Source organism: Aegilops tauschii, chromosome 4 (genome assembly GCF_002575655.3).
Source record: "Aegilops tauschii subsp. strangulata cultivar AL8/78 chromosome 4, Aet v6.0, whole genome shotgun sequence".
Lineage (NCBI taxonomy): Eukaryota > Viridiplantae > Streptophyta > Magnoliopsida > Poales > Poaceae > Aegilops > Aegilops tauschii.
Window position 1 is genome coordinate 309,802,601 of NC_053038.3, and position 17,074 is coordinate 309,819,674.

General features: G+C 48.4%; 2 protein-coding genes across 2 annotated transcripts; one reads left to right on the forward strand and one right to left on the reverse strand.

Annotated features, from left to right (window-relative positions):
* The first annotated feature begins 1,329 nt into the window (after positions 1-1,329).
* Positions 1,330-5,870, forward strand: LOC109761484 (probable dolichyl pyrophosphate Man9GlcNAc2 alpha-1,3-glucosyltransferase). The gene is made up of 6 exons (XM_020320299.4): positions 1,330-1,820; positions 1,911-2,103; positions 2,200-2,307; positions 4,624-4,785; positions 4,964-5,216; positions 5,308-5,870. The coding sequence occupies exons 1-6, from the start codon at positions 1,423-1,425 to the stop codon at positions 5,745-5,747; spliced, it is 1,554 nt and encodes a 517-aa protein (XP_020175888.1). The 5' UTR covers positions 1,330-1,422; the 3' UTR covers positions 5,748-5,870.
* Positions 5,871-6,401: 531 nt separating this feature from the next.
* On the reverse strand, positions 6,402-11,705 carry LOC109761483 (leucine-rich repeat receptor protein kinase HPCA1). Its single transcript, XM_020320298.4, has 18 exons — positions 11,093-11,705; positions 10,808-10,934; positions 10,640-10,711; positions 10,447-10,521; positions 10,285-10,356; positions 10,009-10,170; positions 9,835-9,909; positions 9,675-9,746; positions 9,509-9,580; positions 9,354-9,422; positions 9,176-9,250; positions 9,017-9,088; positions 8,777-8,911; positions 8,208-8,680; positions 7,960-8,115; positions 7,510-7,866; positions 7,188-7,423; positions 6,402-7,102 (listed from the first exon to the last, which is right to left on the reverse strand). The coding sequence occupies exons 1-18, from the start codon at positions 11,178-11,180 to the stop codon at positions 6,587-6,589; spliced, it is 2,904 nt and encodes a 967-aa protein (XP_020175887.1). The 5' UTR covers positions 11,181-11,705; the 3' UTR covers positions 6,402-6,586.
* Between the last annotated feature and the right edge of the window lie 5,369 nt (positions 11,706-17,074).

The window sequence follows — 17,074 nt, forward strand, 5'->3', positions numbered from 1 at the left end:
CTTTAGCCTGACCTACCGGAGAGTACGATCTGTTCATCCTCTATTTGCTCGTTCATGTGCTAGCCGCATATAGAGGCCATTTGGTTAGAGGCCTGGCCAATGTGCCTGAGAAAATAAGGTGCCAATTTTGCCAGCCAGGCTCGCCTGCTATTCTTGTCTTTGCTTGGTTGATGTGAGTTGATTGTTTAAAATATTGTTAAAGAATAGACGTACAATTACCGGTCATTAATTAACTCCAGGCTCCTGCTGTAGCGCGCGAGGCGCATGAAAATGGACACCTGGACCAGGCTAACGAGGTTACCTGGGCTAACTATTTTCTTTGTAATTTTTTTCCTAATTGAGCCAGGCTAATCATATGGCAGGAACGGCCAAGCCAGACACACATCTTCTCTACATAGACATAAAGCAAACAGCTGCCAGGCAGAACCCAGGCATCATCCACGCCAGGTGTACACCAACGTGGAAAGCATCCAAACACGCCCATATTATGTTCATAGATGTGTCAGTTCTATGTTTGATACGTGCTCACATGTTTATATATTTGTATGAGATTTATATTGGTAATAACATGTTAATGATTTACTTAAAACTATAGTAAAGACAATCTTTCCTCTCTCTCAAGGCGACTTAGGAAAGCCTTCCTTCCCTCGATCTTCTCCGGTGAATCCGTGGATTTGCCTCCCCCCGGCTGCCGCTCTGGCGGCCGGTGGTGGGGAGGAGAATCCTAGTGTCTCGACTTCCACTAGTAGATAGGTAGGGTTTTAGTTCTCGCAGGGGCGGCGTTTGGACGTATGATGGCGCTCCTTCTTTGAGTCAGTCTTTCGGCCTCTGATCCTTCTTAAGTTCGTCCGTTGGGACGTATTAGACGGAGCTCTGGCGTAGATTCATACTAGCTCTTTGGGGCGGTGAGGTTAAGGTTTCTTGCCGTACGTACATAACGGTAATATTTGGTGCCAGGTTCTTCAAATCGATTCAAGAATTCAAAGGCGACGACTGCGGCTACAGGGCGCTGATCTTTACGGGCACGTGCACGAAGACTTCCTGACTATCATCGACAAGGTCAAGCCGGTTCCGATATGGGAGCGGCGACAACGGCGCATCGGCGGCTTGTTCTGGCGGTGACAATGGTCATTCGGTGGTTCATCGATCTCGATGTAATTTTTATTATGTTTGAGGTGCTTTATACTTTCGGTAAATCTTTTATTAAATCTGAACTTTTTCAAAAAAATATGATTTACTTAAAAATTAAATCAATCGAAAAAGTGGTAATATCCAGCAGAATTCAGTATAGACCTATGAGCTCGCAATATACGAATTAAAGGTCGATTCAGAATAGGAAAATAAGATTTCACATATGCCTACGGCAAACCACCTGGAACTAATCAAGTCAGACACCAAGATCTGCCGGAAGCGAAGTCGCCAATGGCGAAGCCGAAGAAATCCCGGAACTCCGCCCCAGATCCATCGGTCGCCGCCCGGCTCCCATGGCAGCCCTCAGCGCCGCCGCTCGCCACTGCCCTCCTTATCTCCTTCGCTGCCCTCCTCCTCCGCGCGCTTGTCTCCGTCGGCCCCTACTCGGGTCAGGGCGCAGCACCCAAATTCGGCGACTACGAGGCTCAGCGGCACTGGATGGAGCTCACCCTCCACCTCCCCTCCTCCGACTGGTACCGCAACACCTCCGACAACGACCTCGCCCACTGGGGCCTCGACTACCCGCCCCTCTCCGCCTACCAGAGCCGGCTCCACGCTCACCTCATCAACGCCTCCCTCCCCGACGCTGTCGCCCTCCGATCCTCTCGCGGGTTCGAGTCCCAGGAATCGTACGGACATCTTTGGACTAACATTTAGTACATGGCGTGGTGTGCAGAATCGTGTGTCTGTTTTAAGTCTCTGTGGTTTGTTTCCTGCAGGAAGTTGCTTATGCGGTGGACAGTACTCTCGTCTGATCTCATTCTGTTCTTCCCCGCGGCGCTATGGTTCGTGTGGGCGTACATGAAGGATGGGGTTGGCGGTAGTGGGGAGAGGCGTGAGGGGTGGACGTGGCTGCTCGCCATGGTTCTTCTCAACCCGTGTTTAGTATTAATCGACCACGGCCATTTTCAGGTGAGGATTATACTAGTGGTGTATGTGCATTGGAGCAGGGCATTTGACTGCATTGCCCAGTGTGTTACACAATGACGGATTGCCCTTTTGTTTCAGTATAACTGCATCAGTCTTGGGCTGACACTCGGAGCGATTGCTGGTATTCTGTCGAGGAACGAACTTGTTGCTGCTGCTCTCTTCAGTCTTGCAATTAACCATAAGCAGGTTCTTTCTTATCTGGAACAAAGATAAATATATCTGTTTTATTTCCAGGGAGGTGAAACTGCATTTACTCTTTAATTTCCTACTTTCAAGCTTCGTCAACAAACATGATGTAAGTCATAAATCTTAGAGATCTCTGCCTTTGCAAACCCCACAGATTCCCAAAGGGAGCTCCTGGGGTGTATAGTGGATACCAACTTAACCCAAGCGACTGCTAGCATGAATGACTTTTTCTTGAGAGTACGCAAATTGCGTACCATAGCTTTATAGAAGAAGAGAATATCAAGTACGAGACCACTACCACTCGCTGCGAACAACGAACGTAGCATAACTCCACACCCGGCTAGTCCAAGGACAGCCACCCACGACAACACAACAACAACGCAAAAGAGCCTACCCAAAACCGAAAACCTCGCCGTGTCTCGACCGACGTCGGTCACCTCCGAAGAACAGCAGCTCCCTCCAAGCTTCCCTTATCAACGCACCATCCCCAATAAAGCCAAGAGGAGGTGGCAAGAGGATGGCAGGACTCGATCCGACCTAAGAAAGGCACCGTCTTGGAATCACCGTCGACGACCGTGCATTGCGCCGGGGGGGGGGGGGGGGGGGGGGGAGAACGATCAGGGTAACGGCGAACACCGGAGGAGCGCAACATAGGAACTCCAAGTCTCCCAGCACGATGCTCCCAACAGAGAGACGACGTCGAGAACGCCGCCATCGTGCCGATTCAACGCCGAATCAAGGCTTTCGCCCGGAGACTACTGCCAATACCAAGCAAGAGAGGGACTTGGCGACACACTCAGCGACGCCTCTAGGGAGGGGAATAACACCCACGGGTGCCATCGCCGCCGGCCCGGCCAAAACCGGACTAGATTTTCATCCATAATGCCGCGCCACTCCACTCCTCCAAGGTATTGGACAGTACCGTCCATGATGCCTCGCACCGCCGCCACTGCAGCAAATTGCCGTCGAGGCTGCGCAGCCGTGGTCCTCTCCCACCCTCACTGCCGAGAGAACGCGACCCACACCACCGTCAACCACAGACGAGGAGCAGCAGCATCCACCAAGCCGTGCAAGGGCAAGATCCAGCACTGTCGGCCTTCACCCACACCAGGGGACTGCCACAAGCATGGAGCTGACCTGTGCCTCCAGCCACACTCCTGCGCCAACTCCACCGGGGCATCACCGCGCGCTCCTCACACGGCGGCTGGCCGGCCACCTGCTGCCCACCAAGATCCCTTCCTGGCAGGGCCTCCTCGGCGCCGCCACCACCATGGCTGAGCTCGCGCCGCCGCCCCCAGCAAAGCCGAATCCACCTACCTCCGCCACCCTGCTGCGCCCCTGGATCTGTTGGCGTCGCCGCACTCCGCGTTCCCCGCCGTGAAAGTCCACCACCATCATGGCCGCCTCAGGGACGTCCCGCTCCGCGCGAAGGGGAGCCGTCCAGAGGGCGCAGCCAGCACCCGCCGCCTTCGCCGGCCGGGCGGGGCCGCCACCGCCGGCGCCGGCGGCGGCAGCGGGGGAGGGGATCTGAGGTCTTGGGGGCTAGGGTTTGGGGAAGCCTCCGGAGCCGCACGCGCGTGCGACCCGGGAGGGTGGGGAAAAAGCTGCTAGCATGAATGACAAAGTCAGTGATCACGAGTGGCAGTAGCATCAACAGTGAATGCCAGTAGTCGCAGACCTGTAAGAGACAATCCCAAAGCAATACAAATAGAGTAGGCTGTCACAAAAAGTGCATGCAGTGTTGGTACAATCCTTAGTGTAGAAGTGCATGCCCTAGCCAATGCAACCAAAAGACCGATCTGATGGAAGAGACTAGGCAGCACATTATACATCAACACTCCCCTTCACGTGTGGCCCTCAGGCCTAAACGTGGACCGAAAGTGGGCTGCAATTTAATTGCGCCAGCCGGGTCTTGAGCTCAAGACCTCTTGGCTCCGATACCATGTAGAAGTGCATGCCCTAGCCAATGCAACCAAAAGGCCGATCTGATGGAAGAGACTAGGCAGCACATTATACGTCAACATTTAGTACTCAACTTTTGAGGGCTACTAGCTGAATTTCCAACTAGCTCAAGCTGGCAGTATAATGGGCTGATAGAGATGAAAATTGGGAGTGAATCCATTATAATTGTGCCACTTACTTTGATGGGAAATAGAGTAAACCTGCTGAATCAGTTACAAGTCTTGCATGGATTTTTATCTACTACAGTTTCCTGCACTACTTCCATAAAACTAACCTGCGCCTCTCCCTGTTCATATAGAGCTTTGCAAATAAATTGTGATCCTATAAATCATGGGCATATTTGATATCTTGCAGATGAGCATGTACTTTGCGCCAGCTTTTTTTGGGCATCTTCTTGGAAAATGCCTGAAGCGGAAGTATCCAATTGTTGAGATCATGAAACTTGGTTTTGTTGTACTGGGAACTTTTGCTCTTGTTTGGTGGCCTTATTTACATTCTTATGAGGCTGCCATGCAGGTAATTGCTGCATATGTGATCTGGTTATTTTGTTGTTCAAGCAAACTAGTCTATACTGAAGAAATCTTGTTTAACTAAAATGTAGTGATCTCCTTACTGAGCTGGTCAATTCACCAAAATGAAGCTTACTCTATACATAATTGGCTCAGTTCACTAAACATGTTAACTCCACTGTCAGGTGATCTCTCGATTGGCTCCGTTTGAGAGAGGTATATATGAGGATTATGTTGCAAATTTCTGGTGTACCACCTCAGTTCTTATCAAGTGGAAGCGATTGTACGCAATAAAGCCGCTGAAACTTATGAGTCTTTCTGCTACCATCCTGGCTTTCTTGCCTTCATTTATTCAGCAAGTCAAGTCACCAAGTAATCTTGGCTTCCTCTATTCTCTGTTGAACAGTTCGTTCTCTTTCTACCTATTCTCGTACCAAGGTATGTTCTACTGCTGGGTTGATACTCTTTTTTTTTGCAAGTATATGTGATATTTCTTTGATCTTCATGTTTCTTTGTTTTATAATTGCAGTGCATGAGAAATCAATTTTGCTTCCTCTTTTACCCGCAAGCCTTTTAGCATTACACGAACCTCACCTGCATGGATGGTTCACGTACTATGCACTTTTTTCGATGTACCCGCTTATCTGCCGTGATCAGCTTCTTCTACAATATATATCTGTTCTTGGATTATTCGTTCTTATTTACTACTCACCTGGTGGAAACTATGGAAAGGGGATGAAAATTTCGTCTGGAACAATGGCAGTTCTGAGCCTGCCATTGTTATGCTCGATCTTACTTCACACTGTGTACCTGCAAATAGAGCCTCCAAAGAGGTATCCCTTCCTCTTTGATGCACTGATAATGTTCATCTGCTTCTCACAGTTTATTATTTTGACCCTGTACACAAATTATAAGCAATGGATGTTGGACTTCCACCCTAGACCTGTAGGTAGCAAGAAGGACCTATGATTGGAAATTTTGACAGCTAATTTTATAGAAAATAGTCATTGTACCATTGTAACCTTGAGTGTGTTCCTTCTGTAACGGAATTGATTCACTTTTTATGAAATGGATGAAATCTTTGCATGTGGAGCAGATACGAATCAATTTTATATGACCAGTAAATTGTGTTTAAGAATTATCCTGTGTTTGGTTGTATGATAAAACTAGATAGCAAAATGCAACCTATGCGGCAGCGGCATTAGCTTTTGCAGCAAATCTGATAGTATTATCCCTCAGGAAATACAACATAGATAGATGCCTTGTTACTTGTCGAGTCAGTGTGCCTGTTTAATTGCACTATCGCGGGAGAACTTAGGATTGGTAATCTGATCCAAATTCCTGACATAGAATTTGACTAGCAATGAAACATGTCAATTGTGCCGCAACAGTGTTTTCTGTATATGTGCAACATAGAAATTGCTGTATCATAACATTATTTCTGAGATGTTTTCATGCAACAAATGTAGTGTGCTGAAAACATTTTTGTGTGTGAGGAAATTCTTCCGTGCAATGAATTCGTCTGGCAAAAGTCAGGACCGATCTAGTATCATAAATAGGATTTCCCCCTATTAGCAGGGCAATTACTCATTCAGAACTGTTTGTTTGGTGGCCCCAGCGGTGTTAGCCGTAAGTAACAACGTTTTGATTAGAACATGGCCATACAAAATCACTCTAATAAGAGAGTGCTAATGGGAGGTAAATCACATAGAATAAAAATTCTTCACATCTCGACATAGTATTAGGCAAGCTACTTGCTGAGGAGGAAGAAAAGGTCCGGCCAGCATAGAATCCCTACCAGAAACCAGCTACTTTGGTTCGACCTTTGACTGGAAAGAATATCCTCCGCTATAATCGTCGAATGACTCTGTACTCATGTCCTTGTCCTTCTTTGGGAGAGGATCGTTGTAAGGGTGGCGAGGAGCACTTTTTGTGACGTCGAAGTCCGTCGCAGACGTTGAGGCGGATGTCGAGGCGCTGCTGAGCCCCTCGCTCTGCAGCATCATCTCGATCTCCTTGACGACGTCGCTCATCGACGGTCGGGCGGCAGCGCCCTCCTCCACGCACCGGAGGGCCAGCTGCACGAACTTGCTGAACGCGGCGAGATGGTTGGTGTTCATGATCCTGGAGTCTATCATGCCCCTGAGGCCGCAGAACTCGGCGTCGGCAGCGTCGAAAACCCTCTTGGCCTCCCTGACGATGTACTTCCCCTTCTCGATCGGCTGCCTGGCGATGATCAGCTCGAGCATGACCACGCCGAAGCTGTAGACGTCGCTCTTCTCCGTCAGTTGCTGGGACATGTAGTACTCGGGGTCCAGATAACCCTGCAGGCCAAGAACAGAAACCACACCAAGTCACATTCACTGGAAGGAACATCTGCAACTGCAGGGATGGATGCATGAGCCTTACCAGCGTTCCTTTGACTTGGGTGCTGACATGGCCCTTGTCGCTGTCAGACACTAATTTGGAGAGGCCGAAGTCGGCGACCTTGGCGGTGAGGTGCTCGTCCATGAGGATGTTGCTGGACTTGACGTCCCGGTGGATGATGGGCGGGTCGGCGAGCTCATGCAGGTAGGCGAGGCCGCGTGCGGCGCCCAGCGCCACCCGGAGCCGCTTCTTCCAGTCGAGATGCAGGCCGCTCTTCCCTGCAACCACGGGCGGAAGGTTGCTGGACTTGTACTTGACTTGATACGATTATTATTGAGACGGGACGAAGCCATGCTCTGCATACCGGTGAGGCTGTCGCGCAGTGTGCCGGCGGACATGTACTCGTAGACGAGCATCTGCTCGCCCTGCTCGAAGCAGAAGCCGACGAGGCCGACGAGGTTCTTGTGGTGCACCCGGGAGAGCAGCTCGATCTCGGTCTTGAACTCGTGCCCGCCCTGCATCGACCCTTGCTGCGCCCTCTTGATGGCGATGAACTGCCCGTTGGGCAGCATGCCCCTGTACACCTTGCCGTACCCTCCGTACCCCAGCTCGTTCGCCTCCGCGAAGTTGTTGGTGCTCCGCTTCAGCTCCTCGCACGAGAACCACCTCGCCCCTTTCAGCCGCGGCGCGCCGCCCCGCTCCTCGCTCCGAGCCCACGACGCTGCAGCACCACCAGTTTCACTTCACTCGTCTGGCCGGCCGGTGAAGAAAATGCTTTCAATCCTCCTATAAGTTTATTTATAAGAAGGCGTACCGAAAGGTCCGCCGAGCTCTTCCGTGGCCTTCTGTGCGCGGCGCCTCTGCGTGAGCGCGTAGACAGCAGCTCCGACGAGGGCGATGACCAGGACGCCGCAGCCAACCGCGATCCCGATGATGGCGCCCTTGCTCTTGGATGCCGGCACGTTCCGATCTGCAAACCACACATCCCACATGGTATCTCACTCAGCCACATACGTACTCAAAGGTTGAGCAAACAACAGGTAATCGTTGTTCGTTGGTGACCTGGGAAGGGGTACGGGGAGGCGATGAAGTAGTAGGGGCCGAACTCCTTGGGCGGCTTAAAGGTCTGGTTGCTGAGGTCGAAGCCGATGCGCATCACCTCGGTGCGGTTGAAGTAGGGGCCGCCGGAAGGGAAGAGCTTCACCTGGACCTGCATGTAGGAGTCGCTGTTGAAGAAGGGGTCCTGCAGGGCCACGGAGCCCGGGCTGAGCTCCAGCTTGGTCCACAGCTTGCTCTCCAGCTCCTGGAACGCCGTGCCGTTGCCCACGTCCGCGAAGAAGGGCGCGCGGAAGTACATCACCCCCTGGTACGGGTACGCGCACCCGCAGCTCTGCGGGCTCATGCTCTGCTCCGGCGGGCACGCCCCGGAGAAGCACTTCACCAGGCTTGTCGTGTACGCCCGAGAAGGCGCGTGCTGTGTCACGTTGCAGTACGCCGTGTTCGGCAGGTGGTCGCACACCGGGTTCCCGGCCAGCCTGAACGATGCCATGCCGTGGCAGGAGTTTGTAAGTAAGATGACAGCACTGCCACCGTCTGGAAACCGGAACTGGACACTACTACTTGGTACTCACGCGAGGGTGCCGTTGTAGCTGGAGGTCACCGTGACGGAGGAGAAGTCGTTGTCCTTGAAGCTCACCATGCTCAGCTCGCTGCTAATGCTCCTCCCCAGGTCGAGGGTGCCATTGAACGCGTTGCCGTCCAGGATCCTGCAAAGAGGCCTTGTCAGATTTGCCACAGCACGGCACTCTAAAGAACACCAGTTTCACCATTTTTTGGTGCAAAATCCAGACAAGGTTTTTGCGCGAATTTACACTTGCTGCAGCTGCGGGCTGCTGAACAGCTTCATCGGCACCGTGCCGTATAGTCTTCCGGATTGTATGATCCTTGGTTTGGCATCACAAGACAGTGTCAGATTTATCCATCCGAGCATATGTACTGTGAAGTTGCAAAGTTATTTCAGGGGAACTTACAGAGCTGAGAGCTGTGGCAACTTCCAGAACCACTGCGGGCTCGGGGAAGGATCAAATGTGTTGTTGCTCAGATCACTGCGGTGCAATTAGACCAGATGAATTACTATGAGATCAAGCCTGGTGGTTCGAACAAATTAGCAGCAGAAATCTTGTGCGCAGCGAATTTCTTAGTGCTTACACATAATTGAGAAGAGTCATCCCAGATAGATTGGGCAACGGTCCGTTAAGCTGGTTGTTGGCTAAGTTGCTGAAACATATATAAAGATAATGTGCTTACAATGGCTATAGCTTTGTACTTGCACTTACTTACACAGTGTATCGTAGACAACTTACAGCTCGTTTACTTTGGTGAGGTTATTCAGGTTCGCCGGAACTGGTCCGGAGAGGGAATTTCTATCCAGCCGGCTGTCCAAACAAACATATAGAAGATTCATATCTGGCAGCTCATCCAACAAAATAAGAAGAATTGGGCAGAGTTTCGTCTGACAAGGACACTTACACAACTTCGAGTGTGCTAACAAACCCAAGAGAGTCCGGGATGTCACCGGTGAACTTATTTCCATCGAAAAGCCTGCACCGAATATCTTAAGGTGTCAGCAAATATGTTGCGAAGCAGGAGAAAGATGAGTCTATAGACAGAGAGGGCTTCAGGAACTCACAGATGAATCAGTGTCATCTCAGGGCTGAAGAGAGCATCTGGGATGGGACCAGACAATTGGTTCTTGTTGAAGTGGCTACAGATCACCAGAAACAGTACGGTTAGAGATACGTTCCACTTCTCATTTCTGCTTCAGAAATGATGATGACCAAAAAAAAAGTCTTGTATAACCTACAAGTGTTTGGTTTTTGTAAGCTTGTCTAGACCCATTCCCCCGTTTGATGAGATTGGCAATGGGCCGGTCAGTTGATTGTCGGCGACATCAAACCAATAGAGGCTGGAGAGATTGCCCAGAGATGCTGGTATTTTTCCAGAGAACTGATTCGAGTTCAGAGCCCTGAAAGAGAGTTTGATCAATCTCATTATTTTCCTGCAAAAACTGAAGCACAGAGGAACAAACGTGCACGATCATCTGTGCGGATGATTCCTGCGCCAGCGAGTAGTCTCTTACATGTAGGATAGTTTTGGAAGACTGCCTAGCTCATCAGGGATGTTGCCATGAAAGCTGCAACCTGCCAGAATCCTTCAAACCAGGCGGCACAAGTACAACACATGAGCATAGTGACATATAACCTAACCGAAAACAAGAGGCAGAGCACGTTTGGAAACTTACAAGGTCGCAAGCTGCTTCAAATTACCGATGGTCGGAGTGAGCACACCTCCAAGGTCTTTGTTGAATGACAGGTCCCTGCATACACATAGAATTGCTCATGTCATGGCTCAGTAATTCAAGCAGAGCTGCAAGAAGAGGGATTATGTTGAAGAAAAGGTTTAGCTTGACACTCTAGTGCTCTGCCGCTACATACAGGGATTGCAGCTCGGTCAGCTGCCCGATGTCAGCAGCTAGAAGTCCTTTGATACCCATGGTTGACACTTTTCTGAAAGACACGGTTGTATAATAATGGTAAGATTTGTTGACTTGGCACTCGGCGGAGTGTGCAGTGAAATTCTTGTTGAGCTTTGCCCACACTTACATGGAGATCACCCTGTCGTTGCTGCATGTCACTCCGTCCCATGGCGAAACACCGCAGGGATCATCGGATTGTCCCCACGTAGGCGGCGAGTTCTGCCACTGATCCATTAACGCTCGGAGAACAGAAGCTACAATCGACTCCAAGGTAGTATGAGTTATCACACGTGAGTTATACTACTTGGGTAAAGAAAGAGGAGAAAGAGCTCAAAATTCTTGTCTCATCATCGATGAATTGTACTACAGTACTTGTGAAACTAAGCAAGAATGGATGAGTCAGGGTACTCACTGTCCTGGCTGTCCGTGAGTCCATGGCTTGCTCGCACGCACACCGAGAGCAGCAAGGCCAGAGCGAGAAGCACCCCTCTCAGACCCATCCTCGCACAGCCACCAGCTTCCTCCACGCACGCACGCACGCAAGAAGTGAGCCGATCGAGCTCGCAGAGGGGGGCGAGGTGCGGTTTTAGGTGCTCAGCAAAAGCTCTGGAGCGCAAGGCAACCACCGGCACCACAACCGCAGCCCATGATGCGGCTCATGATGGGACGTGCATTCGCCAAGCTAAAATGATAGGATCCTGCAAGCTCTGGAGAGAAAGATACAGGCGGGAGAAGTGGTGCCAAATATCAACGACTTGACTTGAAAGCAAGCCAAGCCTCAAGCTCCCACTGCCCCAGCAATTCCTCGGTGGCTGGCTGTAGCTGAGCACGCCGATACCGGTCGTCCCCGTACGTCTCGCTGTCCGCGGAAGGCACTGAGCGAGCGGTCAAAAGGGCGGAGGATACGGCCGCGCGAACGTGACCCTTGCTCTACGGCAACTCCTCCCCACCTCAATCTTGAGTTCAGTCGGTACGAGTGCACTAGTGACTAGTGTGCTGGTCTTTCATGTCATGCTCGTGGTGCTGCTTGGAAAGTCTGTTTTTCATTGGGGTTTAAAGGAGTTTAGTGATGATTAGGGGTGCGATTCAAGGCACGTAAAGAGGGAAATTTGGTGGGGATTAAACTAATGATGCCCATGATTGACCTCCTTTATCACCCACTTTTGCACTGGAGAGAATGTTCTTTCAGTTATATAGATTATATTTTGGACTATGCTGACAAGGCATGCCTTAATTAGAGCATGGTTAAGGAAAAGGTCTTCGCAAGAGATAATAGGACCGTGTCTCATTGATGTTAATCTGTGATCGACAGTGAAGTGAAAGCGAAGCCGACGCTGTCCGCGGAAGGCAGTGCAAGGTTGAATATCCTCACAAAAGAAGGAAGATAAACTGAGCGTGATCTCACATGTTTTTCCATGATCTTTCTTGCGTTCAGTTGAGGTAATTAACTCTGACAAGTGGCTAATTTGTAAACACTGAAAATATACGTTGCACTTACTCTAGGTGCAGACAGATTTTTGAAGGCAATAAGTCCTCTTTTTACCGACTAGGCTGCCTTTTCAGAGTCACATGATGGTGATTTCTGTCGCTGATGATGAAAGGCTGTGAACCATGGTAGCAGGATAATTGGTCTGAAGCGGGGTAAGTTCCCCGGCATGATTTGATGCTCTTGCAATAACATTAAGATTACAACTATGAATGTTAGCCTGGTTTAAATTTTGGGAAATATCTAGATACCCTGGTGATGAGAGTGTTAGGGAGAACCAAAACACCATCACGAGGTCTTTTACATGCGGGGTACAGCTCGTGCCTACGAGAGATGATACCAGTGTTGAAAACAACGTTATTAACCAAACCTAGGTCACAGTCACAAGTGGCGATGCCCTTTCTAGGATCTTTTGACGCCAAAAGGAGAAGGAAACACAATCAACAAGTTATGCAACAGGCTCCATGAAAGAAACCTCGAGAAAAATAGCGGAACTACAAGAAAAAATATCCAACTTTACTTTCCTAATAAATTTTGATACATGAAGCCTGAAATTTAGAAGAAAGAAAATTGAAACTCTTCTTTCAAAGTATCAAAATTTCTGAAATATAAAAAAAAAATGTATTCTACGTGTGTATAAAGTTCCATAGTGAGATACCTGAACAAGTGAGCTAAAAAAAGGACAACTTTGTGGAATTTTAATACTAGTATAAACAGTGCGTGTGTTGTTTGCTATTTTCAAGTCCACGCATTTGCCGCATGTTAAATTCTCTTCTACTGAAATTTTGCACACGCGTAGTTACATCAAGAATTTTATCTTACAATTTTTTTGATAACTTGAATTTTATTTTCAAGTTTTAAAAAATAACAGGGTCCATGAAGCGTGAGAGCCAAAACATATTTTCAACTTTTAACCCCCTAGTTACACATTTGTGACACCAATTACCCCATTTAGTTAAAATTCCCCCTAATTATTCAATTTAGTGAAATCGTCACTAACTATACCTTTTTAAAGATTATGGCCCGTTGAGTCATGCATGATACGCTTGCCAGGGGCAGGCTAAGGTGGTCCTCAAAAGCACGCACGTAGTCGTGTGGTGGAGTCACTCTCACCTCGATCTCTTGTGGCGATGACGGTAGTGTGGACCCCTTGCCGCGTCGTCAAATCTGATGGACGAAGAGATCTAATTAGCTCACCGAACAACACAATGAGGGGGGCACCTTCACCCATCGTCAGCTTCTCTGCCACCACCAACAATGGAACGCCTTCGCTCCCACAAAGCCTCTGTGCCATCGAATCTTCTGCGTTGCGGGCCCATTATCACCGCACTCGTGGAGGCAATACACGCCAAAGTTCATATCTAGACTCTATGAGCACATCCGTAGGGTAAGATCGGTCATAGCGGTGGTGCGTGCCCACGATGACCCGAAGGACAACATGCACCCCAAGGACAACCTGCACATGTTTGAGTGGAGCTCCGGCGTTTCTCCACCGTGTGGGAGCTGAGCAACCTATTGGTGTTCTGTGCTAAAACCAATGAGAACGACTACCGGATTGTCCCTGATTTTGTGGGTTTGTGAAGGACCAAAGATATCAACTAGGGGGTAAGGGGGTTGAGTATGATTTTAGGAATTGCGGATAAATAATATTCTCTAAACATGCAACTATGTGTGACCCTTATATGTACTAGCAAGCGAGATAACATTGCAAATGAAGAAGAATGATAGAAACAATCAAATCACTTAGAGACGAAGATGTATGTCGAAGTTCACTTTTTTTGGAGGGAAGTTAGTCTCCATTGGAGAGGTGTATCCCGAACGACACAAAGTCCCACATTCTTCTCCATGAGCCCCAAGAATTAAAACTCTATCTCGGCCCAGAAGTAGGTGTTGAGGTGATCCTTACAAACTCCGTGAAAATCCACAAACTTTCAGTGTCTCACCTTTAAGAAAAAAACTGGGAGTGGTGTATAGGCAAAAAAAAATGCGGCCAAGGCAAGGATTTTTTGCTGGAGCTAGAATAAGACATATTTAAAACAACAAAAGCATCCAGAAACATAGACACAATGACATGATATACGCATCTTTGGAGCACAATATTTTCTCTCTCCAATATGCTCTAGCCTCCACGGGCTACGGTTCATCCACCGTCGACTTCCTCCAGCCTCCACCTGCTACTGTTCATCCACCGTCGACTTCCTGCAGCTTTCACCAGCTACTGTTCATTCACGGGGTCCTGTTCATCTAGCCTCCACCGGCTACTGTTCAACCAGCCCTCCACGGGGTCCTGTTCATCCACCCTCACCTCCTCGATCGGGGTCCTGTTCATCCTGCGGGAAGGGCCTCTACTACCACGGGGTCCTGTTCATCCAACCCCCAACAACGGTCACTGTTCATCAAGAGGCAGCAGGTTCGATCGGCTTTAGTTAGCACTAGTAGCGAAGGAATCGCTCGGGTTCAGTTAACAGCCAAGGGATCGATAGCTTGGGTTTAGTAACGTAGCTAGTGCAATCGCTCGGGTTCAGTAAGCGAACACCTCGCTCAGGTTCAGTTAGAGCCCAACGCCTCGCACATGCGCGCGTACGTGTACGAGAGAAACGCACAAACCTCCGTGCATCGCTCGGCCCCGATCACCCATCGTAACCGGGAACTCCCCAATATTTTCCTCGCCTTCGCTTCTACCACAAATTTTTCCGTCATGGATGGCCCAAAGAATGTCATGCAGGTGCGTCCCTGGCCCGCCCAGGATGAAAAGCCCATTTTTTGTCATGATTTCTTTCATAGAAGTAGGAGCCCACCACATCTATGATGATATGTGGTTTTGTCACAATTATCGTCATAGAAGTGTCATAAGCATGACAGGAAAAAAATTCGTTCGGCCCAAAATGTCACGGATGTGTCTTTTTTTGTAGTGTTGTAACAGTAGCAATAGCAATAGTAACTTAGCAAGAGCAATATTTGGAAAACTCGTAGGCATTGGATCGGTGAATTCGTTGGATGATATTCATCATATAACAGTCATAACCTAGGGCGACACAGAACTAGCTCCAGTTCATAAATATAATGTAGGCACGTATTCCGCAAATAGTCATACGTTCTTATGAAAAAGAACTTGCATGACATCTTTTGTCCTACCCTCCCGTGGCAGCGGGGTCCATAAGGAAACTAAGGGATATTAAGGCCTCCTTTTAATAGAGAACCGGAACAAAGCATTAACACATAGTGAATACACGAACTCCTCAAACTACGGTCATCACCGGAAAAGTATCCCAATTACTGTCACACAAGCATTTACGTATCATAACACGTAATAGGTGCATATGAATTGCAAGATCGGATCTAGAACATAGATATAATGATGAAAATATAAACGATTTAGATCTGAAATTATGGCACTCGGGCCCTAGTGACAAGCATTAAGCATAGCAAAGTCATAGTAACCTCAATCTCAGAACATAGTGGATACTAGGGATCAAGCCCTAACAAAACTAACTCAATTACATGATGAATCTGATGGAAATATGCCCTAGAGGCAATAATAAAGTTATTATTATTATATTTCCTTATTCATTATAAAGGTTCATTATTCATGCTAGAATTGTATTGACCGGAAACTTAAATACATGTGTGGATACATAAACAAATACCGTGTCCCTAGTGAGCCTCTACTAGACTAGCTCGTTGATCAAATATGGCTAAGGTTTCCTAACCGTGGACATGAGTTGTGATGGAGAATGATGTGATGGACAAGACCCATCCGTTAGCTTATCATATGATCGTTCAGTTTATTGCTACTGCTTTCTTAATGTCAAATACATATCCCTTCAACCATGAGACCATGCAACTCCCGGATACCGGAGGAATACCTTGTGTGTTATCAAACGTCACAATGTAACAGGGTGATCATAAAGATGCTCTACAGGTATCTTCGAAGGTGTCTTTTGAGTTGGCATGGATCGAGATTGGGATTTGTCACTCCGTGTATCGGAGAGGTATCTCTCAGCCCTCTCAGTAATACATCATCACAAGAAGATTGCAAGCAAAGTGACTAAGGAGTTAGTTACGAGATGATGTATTACGAAATGAGTAAAGAGACTTGCCGATAATGAGATTGAACTAGGTATAGAGATACCGACGATCGAATCTCAGGCAAGTAACATACCGATAGACAAAGGGAATTACATATGTTGTCATAAAGGTTTGACCGGTAAATATCTTCATAGAATATGTAGGAACAAATATGGGCATCCAGGTCCCGCTATTGGTTATTGACTAGAGAGGCGTCTCGGTCATGTCTACATCATTCTCGAACCCGTAGGGTCCGCACGCTTAATGTTCGTTGATGATATAGTATTATATGAGTTGGTGACCGAATGTTGTTTGGAGTCCCAGATGATATATAGGACGATGCTATTTGATCACTGGAAAGGTTTCGGAATGTATCGAGTATTCATCACATCAGATCACCGGAAGCGGTTCCGGGAGGCCCTGAGAGGTTAATGGGCCAAACGAGGGGAGCAGAACAGCCCTCAAGGGGCTGGCGGGCCCCACCTCTAGGCCGCCGATCCTAAGGAAGGAAAGGGGGAGGGCTAGCCCCTCCTGCTTTCCCCTCCACATGAGAGAAAGGAAAGGGCCACCCACTAGTACATCGAGGTGTGATACGTCTCCAACGCATCTATAATTTTTGATTGTTCCATGCTATTATATTATCTGTTTTGGATGTTTAATGGGCTTATTATGCTCTTTTATATTATTTTTGGGACTAACCTATTAACCAAAGGCCCAGTGCAAATTGCTGTTTTTTTTGCCTATTTCAGTGTTTCGCAGAAAAGGAATATCAAACGGAATCCAAATGGAACGAAACCTTCGCGAGGATCTTTTCTGGAACAAACGCAATCCAGGAGACTT